General features: G+C 39.7%; 1 protein-coding gene across 1 annotated transcript in view; it reads left to right on the forward strand.

Moving 5' to 3' along the window:
- Positions 1 to 12,971, forward strand: part of LOC140238716 (E3 ubiquitin-protein ligase MARCHF8-like) — a 30,445-nt gene that overhangs the window by 14,599 nt on the left and 2,875 nt on the right. Inside the window, exons 2-3 of the mRNA XM_072318616.1 lie at positions 8,505 to 8,712; positions 9,248 to 9,402. Coding sequence (XP_072174717.1) covers positions 8,505 to 8,712; positions 9,248 to 9,402 — 363 coding nt within the window. The remainder of the gene's footprint in view (positions 1 to 8,504; positions 8,713 to 9,247; positions 9,403 to 12,971) is intronic.

Consider the following 12,971-nt stretch of genomic DNA (forward strand, 5'->3'; position numbering starts at 1 on the left):
ATTCTCGCCCTGTAGGAACGTAATACATAGACATTAGGGGAGAATGTTACCGTGAATGTTCTCTAAAAGAACGGAGTTATTTTTAAAACTGTGTTATAAAACTTTTATATTACATCGGGCAAATGCAGGGAATGAAATTTTAATGGTACTTCATCGTAGCGTCCTGCGGGGTTTGAAGAACTGAGCGAGTCTTCTGTTCTAGTGTCGCGCGATGTTTTGCCCGCAGCCACATCGAGCCTCATGTTATTCATGGTTCACCCCTCGCCTGCCATATTTCTATTCAGATGAATGCTGCTAACTTCAAAGTTGGCAAAAATCGATCGAAGGATTATTTGTCTAACGGAGATGACGTGTAGATTCTCGATGCAGACGACACCTGTCGATTTTCAATCGGAAGTGGGTCTCTTCAGCAAACCCTGACAGGTGGTGGGGAATAGATAGGAAGTAAAATATGTGTTTTCTCTCTCTTTCTCTAGCTATATGTACGTGATATTTTCGTTTGGCAAACCGTGCCAGTGCAATTATGATTATAATCAGTCGGCCGAGCAAAACTGAAACCCCGCTTTTCTCAATCAATGGATAAGAAACAACTTCTCGTCTATAATATACCTTTCCTGAGAGCACATCAGAGATGATAAAGATAGCTACATCTAGAAGGACTGTTCGACTACGGGGGGTACTCGTGAACGTTTGCTTCATGAAATTTTGCGGTTTTTGAAGGTAAGAGTTCCTTGAATGCATACGAACTGTTTTGCAGAATCGTGACATTTTAGTTCAAGTTTTATTTAGTTTATTATTTCCTCTTTACCGATTATACTACTGTTCAGTAATCACATTTGTGAACGCTTTTTTAACCCTCAATTGCATTTCATTTTGTTAAATCTTTCATTTCTTGACTCATCTTGAGTGACGCACAATCGATAACTGCGCTTTTACCCCTTTGATGTGATATGTATCTTGACAGAGCATGTTTATAAACGGTAGCATGAACCCTTATTTCCCAGGTTCTTCTTGTTACTTCTCCAAGAACAACCTTGCCAGCAAATTAGAGTTGGATTACTCCACATCCGGGGCTGTTTTGTATCAATGTTATCGAAAAAACAAAAAACAAAAACGCGTTAAATTGTGCCGTGGATCACTATCAATATGATATCAAGAGCTCAAGAAATCGTGACCAGTAATTTGTTGTTGTATAAGAATGTAGTATGGCCATCACATAATTATAAGCGCGTGTAACTGGAATAAGCCGACAGTTGAAAAACTTCTCTATTGAGCCTCAGTGTTCCTTCACTGTTCCTCGACATGATTATGTTCGGTAGGAAGGTTAGGAAACATCGTTAGAATTAGAAGTAGAAAATAGACGATAGGAGGGAAATTTGCTGTCATATACTTTGCTTATTCTCAGCCAGTATTTTACAAACGACCACATAAGATATCAACCACACCACGAAACTCAAAAACGAAAATATATTTTTTTTTTCATTTTTTTAGCGTAATGAAAGAACACTAAAATATCCGTACATCTTTGGACTGGCATGAAATGTCGACCCAAAATCAAATTTAGGTTTGTGACATAATTGATAAGGTTTTGAAAGTTCTTTCCTGTGATGCAATCATCTTTTTTGTGTGTGTGTGATTTTGGAGACGATAATGTCAGTAACAAGTCGAAGGAATACGTACTTTTCATTAAAAAATGACATATTGTGGAATTCTCTTCATATTTTCTTCATTGAATGCTAATTTTGTATGAGGTTCCGTGTCTGTATATACGTCAGGATTGCTAGCATATCTCTACCCCTGAGAAAAGAACAAAAAGCAAGGAGCGAGAAATGAAGTGGGATAGGGAGAAGGTCTACATCTATAGATAAACCAGGTTAGGTGGACACCTCCCTGGCTAAACCATGGATCTACACTTGTAGCTACTTGGATAAACCTTCATGCACGTAAAAGATCCCGCTTCATTTAAAGGGGGTGGCTAGTAACTGATCAGTGGGAATCAGTGGGAATGCTGGGGGATGACTGTTCCAATCCTTGTGGGATTCATTGAAGAGTTCATTTATATCTATTGTTGTGTGAAAATTATTTGCTTCAGAATGGTCTCATATTGAAGTAATGCGCAGTTTAATGTTTCCATACGAGGTTAGCATGCCTGGACAGTGACGGGGCGATCGTTAACGGCCCGTTTTAGATATATAATGCACTCTTAATGAATCCCACAAGGATTGGAACAATCATCCCCCACATTCCCACTGATTCCCAGTGATCAGTTACTAGCCATCGCAAAGAGCAGGGTGTTCAACCCGGTGAAGTTGTCCCTCCTCACATTCAACTGGGCCCCATGGAAGACCAGTTTAGCATAGCTGAATATGGGCTATTCAGCCATCTTCTCAGATGGAAATGAAACCTTGTAACAGGCAGAGAACCTTACTTCGCAACATTTTTATGTTGGCTGTACGTCGAGAACAGATAAGGGGATATGACGGCAGTCGCCCAAGAGATCGGTCAATCAGTTACTGCTTGAGGACATCTCCTGTCCCGTATCATGTTGTCGTCATCAGACTTCCTTTAAAGGTCGTTAATTACGTGTTTGATATAACATACCGCTTTTCGGTGAATCCTTAAGGAATGATTAACCACAGTAAAAGTTGAAAATCCCGTCTATTCTCCCTCTTGAATGGTCAAATCAACTTCAGACATATCCTTCCCAGCAGCTCCTTTCCGAGTGGCTCTCATAAAATGTCTCCTTTAATTCAAGCCAACCCGCCCGGCGATTGTCGATGGGAGCCAAAAGAGGCCCGCCTCCGTTAGAAATAAACCTGAATAAAATTCAACTATATACATGATTTTTAAAGATCTTTTTTTTTTTTTTGTCATCGAAAAGCTAAGCCGCCCTTAGCATCAATGGGTGCATATCTAGGCCGTTTCCGTGGATGAACGTAATGCAGGATTTTTAAAGTATGTGACTTAATCACACCGCTGTTCTGTAGGAATAGAATTCATGAAACTCCGACCAAAGCCATTACGACTGATGATCAGTGCTCGAGCAAGCTTCAGCATGGCTGAATTGTTCAATTTATGACAGAAGGTTCTCATGCGCTCCTGAATTCACTTCATGAGATAATGCTTCCGCATTAAATTGAAAGAACTTTGATTGTCGCTAAATGCATAATGCATATTAATTACAACAACGCACGGGGGAATCGATACGTAAATGGAATTAGCGTAATTAGTCAGAAGCCGGGCGGGGAGCGCCTTATTGCAACGTTGTTATCCCAGTACCACGTCTTAGCGAAGTACATTAATCAAATCTAGTTTGGATTAAGTAGTGCACGTGTACAAATGACTTTAATCAGGAATCGCTAATCATGATTTAATCCCCAGCTTGCATAGATACTACTAGTAATATTCCGTCCAACAGCGTAATAAGCTTTGTTTTGTTACTCTTGAGCTCTTTCTCGGTATGAACCAACGCGAACGTTGAGTTTTCTAAGATCCACCAGACGAGTAGACACACCGAATACCTTCCAAAATCTTGCTGACAGGTCTTTCCAAACTGAAGAGTTTATAAGAAGATTCTAAGACATTAATTTCTCAGGAAATAAAGGATGGGTTCAGATTTGATCGCCCAATAGTTTACAGACATGCAGACACACTACAATTCAGGGGCAGATCCAGGAATTCCGTAAAGGGGAGGCGCCTTTACAACATTATGGGGGGGGGGGAGGGGCGCAGCGCCCCCATTTTTTCTTTTTTTTTTTCTTTGGTTTTAACAAAAAATAAAGAGGGGGTGCGGGCCCGATGCGCCCCCTCTGGATCCGCCACTGCAATTTGAATACAGCAAGAAGACAACTCTCGTTTCACTTCATATCTCAATTTTAACTCTAACCTGGGCCAATATAGTCTTGTGGAGTAATGATGTTTTGTTGCTGTTTTTTTTTTAAGTAATGCGCTTAAAGGGATGGTATACAGTTTTGGTTGAGGTGTGGCTTCATGTTTCCAACCTTTTTCGATGATTTTTTTTTTCGGATAACTAGAGTAACTAACTTTACTTTGTTTTTGAATAGCTCAGCCATTTCAAAACCGATTTTCATCGATTGAACCTTATTTCGTCTTTAAGAGTGGTTTTTAAGTAACTCGCAAAAAGTTAAAACCTGAATCCTCACCTCAACCAATACTATACCATCCCTTTAATGAAAGACCAATCCAACGAAAGACCGACCAGTTTGAATGACTTTGGTGTGGCATGCATAATATCTCATGCGAATTACATGTATTTGCATTGTACCCGCTGTTTAGTCACCGTCGTGTGATGGCAGCAGAAATACGTGTCTGTACATCGTGCACCATGGACTCTGCCCTTGCGAAGAAGAAGAAAAAAAAAGAATGAAAATGTCCTGTGATTCATCCAATAATTTTCTGTCTTTTCTCTCATAATTCCGTCGCTGTGATCATCACGTGAAAATTGCGTGCCCGACACGAAAGAGTGACAATATTTTGTTTGGTTCTCTTTTTTTTCTGAAAGTCGCGAAGAATGAGGGAGACGTGAGAACGAAGGGGGGGGGGGGGTAGGGGCGAGAAAGGAAGGAAAGGGGAAGGGAGGGGAAGAGATTAAAAGAGAGAAATACATAATATATAAAGAGAATGGTAACTCGTGTAGGTGCACGCACACACAGACAAATACACCAGTGGGTTGAATGTGCTTTTGAGGGTATGTATCAGTGCACTTATTTCCGTCCAAGACATTTGCTTTTTCACCCAAGTACCCTTCTGTAACATTATTGTTTCACGTATGATGCAATCACGTATTGGTTGACGACTAGGATACTATAGTTATTTCTTATTTTGCAACACCTTATAGTTGGTACAAGACTTGTGTACGTGTGTACGTGGATATTAGATGCATCCCAATAATGGTGTCTTTACACATTCCTATTCCTTCCCTAAGATAAAATAAAAAAATGCAATTACGATGTCGTAAACGTTAACGAGCCAGTCGATACTTACTACAATCGTCTGAATATGGCTATAATAATTCTTTCAACAAGTTTATGGATATTGTCTTTTACCTGATGAAGTTTGACATCTATATAATGCATATTCATCGGTTCTTTTTATGCAACACATTGTATACTCCTTATCCACGAACATAAGCTGTCAAACAATCAATGATAATTCTTTAACCCCCATGCATCCTCTCCACATCATATGTACAAACGACCATGTCCTTAACTTTGAATAACGAGGGTTGCTTATTAATAGTGTTGTGAGTATAAATGGTCGTAGTTGTAACCGCGAGTTCACCAGCATTGTGTCGTCGTGCTGAGTCAAATATGACATTCAACAGGGGGTTGCAATCGCATTATTTTCGGGCTTTGTCTGAAACTGTCAAAATGAGTTGGCAAGGTTTCACGCGTGGACTTTGTGACAATCAGGTTCTGTGTCTCGAGTGGCCAGCCAGACTCGAACCCACGTGAGGCAAACTATGACGTCATAGATGCCTGTATTTTGGGGAAATATGCATTCGTCCCTAACTGACAATGACTGAAGGGTATTTCTGTTACACGATTTTCGTGCTTATCACGAAAGCGAAGTAATTTTCCCCGTTCTGAAGTGTCATAAAAGTAAGCAAACTATATGTTTACTCCCACGGCGGGGACTGTTTACTTGGGATAAATGTCACATCGAGGTCAATCCTTCCTTGAGCGCACGGCTTCACGACTTAAGGATCATGTAATTAAATCGAGATGACCAGACACCTCATGTCATCTTCCAGTCCACACGTTCTCTTTGACCACTCAAGACAAACGCTAACACGTGGATGTGGCGTGGGTCGCCGTGTTCATCGATGTCGGTGTCACGTGACAAAACCCTTTTAACGCTTTCAATAACCCCCATTCTTCTGACCCTGCGTATTCGCAATATACCGTGCAGGAAACAAAGAGTGAAATAAAAGCGGATGATTGAATCCATATAAGGCAGACCTTAAACTGCAGGTGTATTTTTAGTCAGATATCATTTGGGCTTGGGTCCACTTATTACCTCACTGTGGGAGTTCACACCATCAAGACTTCCTCAGCAGTTGATGATTCATAGTCACCTGATAGTTCTGAGAGTTATCGAGTCCTTCGCACTTTGCTATTGGGTTCAGCTGCATCATCTTCTTCATACTGATCGCTTCTGGTAAGTGTTAACAAGGACAAGATATCACATTTATTAAAAAAAAAAAAATGGCACAGGTCTCGGTTTGTGTGTCGAAGCAGAGCTGCACGTTCTAGTCCTTATATAGGTCGTCAGCCTGATGGAATTCTGTGTGCTTAGAGCGGGTTTCATTTTTGTTGTTATTTTCACAAAAATCGCATTTCTTTTTTTTTTCCTGTGGTACCATTCCATTGTCCATCCCTTTAATGTGCCGCATTGCATCGTTAGGGTCCCAAGTGAACTTGAGTTGTGCAGCGATTTGCATTCAAAATCGTTCTTGTAATGATGCATGTCGTCAGGGAGACACGTACGAGTTTTACATGACACTCTTCGCAGTCACTCGGTTTGCATACAAAATATGTCATTACCGTGTTTACGAACTATAGCAGTTACCATATCAGCCGCGAAACATTTTTTTTTTCATGAACCTTTCTTCTTCTTCTTTTTTTTTTTTTATAAAAACGCAAATATCAAATCAAAACAGGTACATATTCTGAAAGAAAAGGAAATAATCTAGAAAAATTAATTATGATGATGAGGTTGGAAATGATAATTATCATCATCTTCATCATCATCATCATCATCACCATAATGATAATAAAAATAATGAAAAGTATTTTATAAGCGATAATGATGACCCTGATACTGAGAATGAAATTATAGAATACACGATAATATATAATATTTGCTGCTGTGTCATCTTGGACTGTGTGTGGGCCGAGATATCGTTCACAAAATAGTAAGAAATTATACGCGATTACGCTTGAACCAGTTTCTGGGGAGCTCAGTTTTTCAAAGAGCTATGTCATCAGTAAGGCTGAGGAAAACGACTAACGTGCCGCATCTCGATGACATTACGGAACAACTAAAAGAGACTTAACTGATCATGGTGATGCGTTGTTCCCTGTGGTGAAGTTGACTTCTTTCTGTACATAAGCATTCGTGGTTTCATTTTCTGTTCTCTTCGCAGTTGCGGCCTACTACCTATACACATTCCAACTTTTCTCCATTTTACAAATTATGCTTAACTCTGTGTTCAATTGAGTACAATGGATGATCAGTGAAAAAAAGACCTATGATCCAATAAATCACGATAGATTTGACATCAGAATACGTCCAATACTTATCTCAATCTCCAATAAGTTACCCTAAAATGTATCATTCCGATAGTGTATCAATCATCCTATAGTTTCTTCAGAAAATTGATTTTGAAAGTTACATTCCCGTGTCAAAAATCTAAGTTTTAATGAATTTCTCTGCATAGCGGCAGCTATGTTCCCTTCCCTTTTGGGCACTGGACATTGCCATATTAAATATGAATAATCCTGATTGTCCGATTACGCTTGATTCGGCGAGTACGAAAAAAAAAAGTAGAGTGGTCCTGATGTCGGTGAAAGTGATGACTATCGCACGAAACGTCGATTAGTACGCGTTTTGAACTTTGCCCTCTTATTACACTGACTTCCATCGCTTTTATTGCCAATGAATATCATTTACTAGGTACATATACCCATATCCGTTTTCATTCTTACGGTGATGTGAATTTGAGTAGGGACTTCCCCTGAACAGCGATTATCTTCAGCTGTCTCATTGTATTGTCTCCGATCTCTCCATGGTTCTTGTTTCCCCATTTCCGCGTTCAGTCTTGTGAGCTTGCTTTGTGTAAATTGTGTCAAGTGTTTAAGATGTTGATTTTCCCCATTCGGACAAAGAAACGGAAATCTAACTAAATAATGGTTTCCGCAATCAGTCAACCAAGACAACAGATCAGAGAATGTCAAACAAAAGAAGGTAGATTTCAACAGAAATCGGTAGAAGTTAAGGAAATGTCATCATGGGTTCTTCCTGTGTTATTTTTGGATATAAATCTCCTCAGATTTGAGCTCAACCTCATATCAAACCCGTGTTGTGGAACAGTTCGGTCTTGATAGTTGTCTGTGACTTTTTTATTCTTCTTTCTTTTACGTCGGAAGTAGAGACTGTCCTACAAGCAGGTACAAGAAACAAGCATTAATGTTTAATCGTTCTACCAATATTTACTTTGCTTCTTAGTTCTTAGAGACGCGAACATATCATTCTGTTGTCATCTTGAAACACGACACAAACCGTTTCAGGATAAAATAATGTGAGTTTAGCTGTTGTTGATTTTTTTTTCATGCAAATCTCAGGCATATATAGGATCAAACTTTTAAAACTGAAGGAAAAAGACAATCAGAGATTTGCCTTGTCATGCCTCAAAGACAGCGTATGGAGCACTCACCCTCACTGACTAGTTATTGTTTCTTCATTTTCCCTCTACCATGCAGGCAAGCCGCACAATGCCGCCAGCCAACCCGTGTGAAAACGCCAGCCGTGTGCCTGTGTACTCCATATCAGGCGGCGGGATACTAGTGGACCCCGCATTGCCGATGCGCGTCTCCATGCAAGAAACACCGCCCAAATCGCCGACATGTTCAGCCTTTTCTTTTGACGGTCCTGTCTGTAGAATATGCCACGATGTCAAGGATACCTCAGGTAAGATGATTTCCGCCAACACCAAATGCAAAAGTGTATACCACGACTGCTATACATTTGATGCTGTCCGTGTTTTACATTATTTACTTGCGTGACATATGGCTATATGTATATTACCACGATCTTGGATATGAAATGTAATGTGAGGGTTTTTCTTTATGTATGCATATGAGTATTGACAAATTTTCAGTACCACAACAAGGACCCCATGACTTTATTGCCTGCGAAATAGATAAATCAACAGCTTCAGCAGACAGAAATGATTAGGAATTTATTTAGTCATTGATTTTCAGAAGTACAATGTACCAAACGAATCACTAACTTCTCTATGGCAACACTGGGCACTGGGTGGAACCATGGACCTACCAGTATAGGTTCATGGTGGAACGAACGCACCTTCCCTGGGAAAGCGTAGGCAAGCAATGGGCAAGAATAAGCAATATAAGACGCATAGATGAATCACCAAGCAGGTACTCTAACGTGATTCCAATGGATACCTTTTTCTTTTCTGTGTTGGATGTCGTGACATCTTCAGGTTGTAAGAAGCTGATCTCACCTTGTGGCTGCACGGGTTCAGCGCAGTACATCCACAAAGCGTGCCTGCAGAAATGGACCAGATTAAAAGGTGCCTCCACGTGCGAAATCTGTCACCAGTCGTACGAGAAGAAATACGTCAAGTTCAAAATGACGGTGAGTGGGGGACCAAGGGTACTTTTGTTATTTCTCAGGAATACAGTGGATCACCATGAGCATCGTGACAGTGTCCAGTTTTAACCATTCACTATCCGTTAAAGTTTGAAATTGTGGTGTCTCAATCTAAATGAATGTCGCTGACTGAGCGATATATGGTGTTGTTAAAGATTATTAGAAAAGAAAAAGAAAAACACTAATACACACACACACACACACACTCACTCACACAAGTGTTTTAGACATTCTGCCGTCTTGCACTGTCACGGTATTGTGACCAAATGACTATGATGATAAAGCTTACGTATCATTCTCTTATACTATCTATAGGAAACAAAATATACTGTATGATATATCCGGTCTCTCACAGATTTCCGAAAGCGTATTTAGAAGCGTTAAGCATTCACTTTTATCTACAAATTTGCCATAGCCTTATTCTTACACAAAATCAGAAAACGGTTGTGTAATCCGTAAGATACTCAGCACGATTCGCGAGAGGTTGACCCGGCCGTATCTAATTAAAACCTACGCCTGACACATTTTCATAATAGAAAGTAGTGAGTAAAGTTGCGTCCATACAACATACCAATCAGGTGCAGTGATGATGTCATGCCTCACTAGTCTCGTTATTTTAAGGTCCATTTTTAACCAAAAGAGGGCTGTTTCTATTTCAGTGAGTAATGCATTGGAACATTTGTGAGTAATGCATTGGAACATTTGACATGTTCGAACTGAACCGTCCACTTTTCTTTGTAACTTATTATGCTTATAGCCGCTTATCGGCCGAAAAGAGTCCTATGATTTTTATTTGTTAAAACAGTCATCCATGCGGAAAGTGAGCTCGTCTTTAACTTTGCGATAATATTATATGTGTGTGTATGTATCATGTGTGTGAGTGGTTGTTTGTGTGTGAGTCTGTGTGTGTGTGAGTCTGTGTGTGTGTGTGTGTATGTGAGTGTGTGTGTGTGTGCATTCGCGCGCGTGCGTGCGTGTTAAGTTCCTAACAATTGCCTGAAACTTGTACCCCTTTACCCATTAGTCATGCTGGCCTGTATCTCATTTTTTACTCTCAAGATAAAAGTCTCTTTTTTAAAATTCCTGATGGCTGATAAATTCCATTCCAGAGGGGTTAGAGACATGATAGAGCTAAAATAGGAAGATGACTCCGATTCATATGGACGTCTCTTGGACTGATATGAAGAAGGGACATAGACAAAGTGCTTTCACACCTTCGAGACTTGCCGGCTTAAATTGATCATTATGAACCCCATTCTAACATCATTTTTTTTCTCTCTCGGTTGTCTTATCACATGACCGGAAGTATCCGATGCGTCATGGACAGAGAGAGTCCCATGACAGCTAGAAAAACATCGAAAGTACGAAGACATACTTCCAGAAGAGAGGAAAAGAGAAGATATGAGAAGAAAATTGACAGAGAGTTCAAGACAAGTAAAGAGATAGAGATAGTAATAGAGAGATAGATAGAGGGGGAAAGAGAGAAATGTAGACAGGGAAACGGTGTCTACCGTGGAAGTTGGATTTATTTGATTTGGCTCAGAGTCCACATTGTGTTCGCAGTGAGACCAGTATGGTCAGATGATCACAAGGGAATTCCTATTTTGATAGATGTGTAGATAAGTAATTCTCTGTGTGGACTTCAGATGCCTTCATGATATTGGATGTTCGCGAAGAAAAATATTGCCTGACGCTTTGCGACATACACAAACATTGTGAGGGATGATGTATCGATTAGTTTCCAATGACTCTATATCAAATTGCCTCCTTCGTCACTGGTTTGTAGAGTGCTGAGAAAAGCATGATTTTCTGATCATAATAGATGAAAACGAAACACTGACGGTGACAGAGAATAGATTTATTTTATGGCGTAAATTCAACTGCAACTTCTCCCAGGCGTAATAAAGGTTGAGATAATGACTAGACTTGCACGCCTTATCAATTTACTGAATGCACATCAGAGAATCACAATAAAAGGGAGGATGGGTAGAGCACATAAACCTGAAGCTAATGTTGAAAAGAAAGTTCAAGTATGTTAACCTGACATTTCAATAGACCACATTTCAAAATTTCACAAGCGCCAATATTTTTTTATTAAGAAGGTAATGATTGTAATGTTCAAAGTCATAAAGATAACGACGAAATAAAAGTTGGAATTTCTTTGAATGAGGGGCAATCAATAATGGTATCATTTACCTGTAATGCCTTGGCTGAAATGATTAATTGTCACAGTTATAGGAGATAAGATGACTTTTCCAGGTACATTGTACTTCAAGTCTCTCAATGCCATGTTGCATTGCATTTTGTTGAGTGCGTCTTTTCAAGGCGTTACAAGCTTTTGAGAGAGAAGGAGAGAGAGAGAGAGAGGAGAGAAGAGATGTAGTTAAAGGGAATGTTTCTCCACACTATAATCGCAGATTCTTCCGTCGAGATGATCAATTCAGTGCTTATTTAGGTCGATGTAGGGCAATTTGTCAATCAGTTGCAATGAAATCGCAAATTCAGTGAATGCGGAAAGAGAAGTATAAGGGCCTAAAACACTCAGGGAACTCCGTTCAATTATAGCTAAGCATTTTTCTTTTAAAGTTTCATATCATGCAAGACTATTAGATAGGAACTTTAAGAATGGGCAATGTCACATAGTAGAACAATTAGATCAATAGATTGTGCAAAGAATTTCACATTTTCTTAATCGAATTATCAAATGACCTAGGTCCTCAAAATAATGTCCGCCCTAATGTATGTCAGTGACAATTGGTGGAGATATGTATTATTCACAACGACTGAGTATATCCGAAATTCTTTGTATACTCGATTTTCATACTTTATATTATCTTCCACGCTAACGCACAGTCGGAGGTTAGGTATCAAGGTACAGGCGTGACGTTGTGTTCTCTTCGTACATAACTAACTATCATTGGCGCATAAAGTTTTTTGTTTGTTTGTTTGTTTGTTTGTTGTTGTTTTTTTTTTAATATCTACTGCCTTGATCTCACCTCACCATTGAGTCTCTGTAGAGTCGACGTCAATGGCTGCTCTCAATGCAGTCTGTCGGGTCAATGACCGCCACTGCATAATGTCAGGAGTACAAACGGGGAGAAGTGATCATGTCACTATTTTATTCTGGTCCTCAGGAAAACGGAGGTGGAGGATAAAGAATAGTAAAAACACTTTGATATTGCAGTAGATTAATTTTAGCATTAAGTTGCTGTGCAAGAAAGAACGGAATGGAGTCCCGTGTCACACATGACATAGTAGAATAAACTTTCGCTTCTTCAGAATATGTTTCGGCGTGGGAGGGAAACCGGGGCTGTACTGTTAACATACTGACATGCAATCAATGAAGGAAGCGACGTGTATTAGCAGTCTAAATAGAGAGTTCAGCAAATAAAGCGGAGATTCAAAACCAGAAAAAAAAAAGATTGTAATACATTGTTGGCGTTGATAACTTTTAATGGTTGCACCAACTTTTCAACGCCAATAATTACACTCTCTTCCTTTCATACTGGAACCAAAACCTGAACTGAAATCCTCTTTGTGCATATACATGTATA

Source organism: Diadema setosum, chromosome 2, assembly GCF_964275005.1.
Source record: "Diadema setosum chromosome 2, eeDiaSeto1, whole genome shotgun sequence".
Classification (NCBI taxonomy): Eukaryota; Metazoa; Echinodermata; class Echinoidea; order Diadematoida; family Diadematidae; genus Diadema; species Diadema setosum.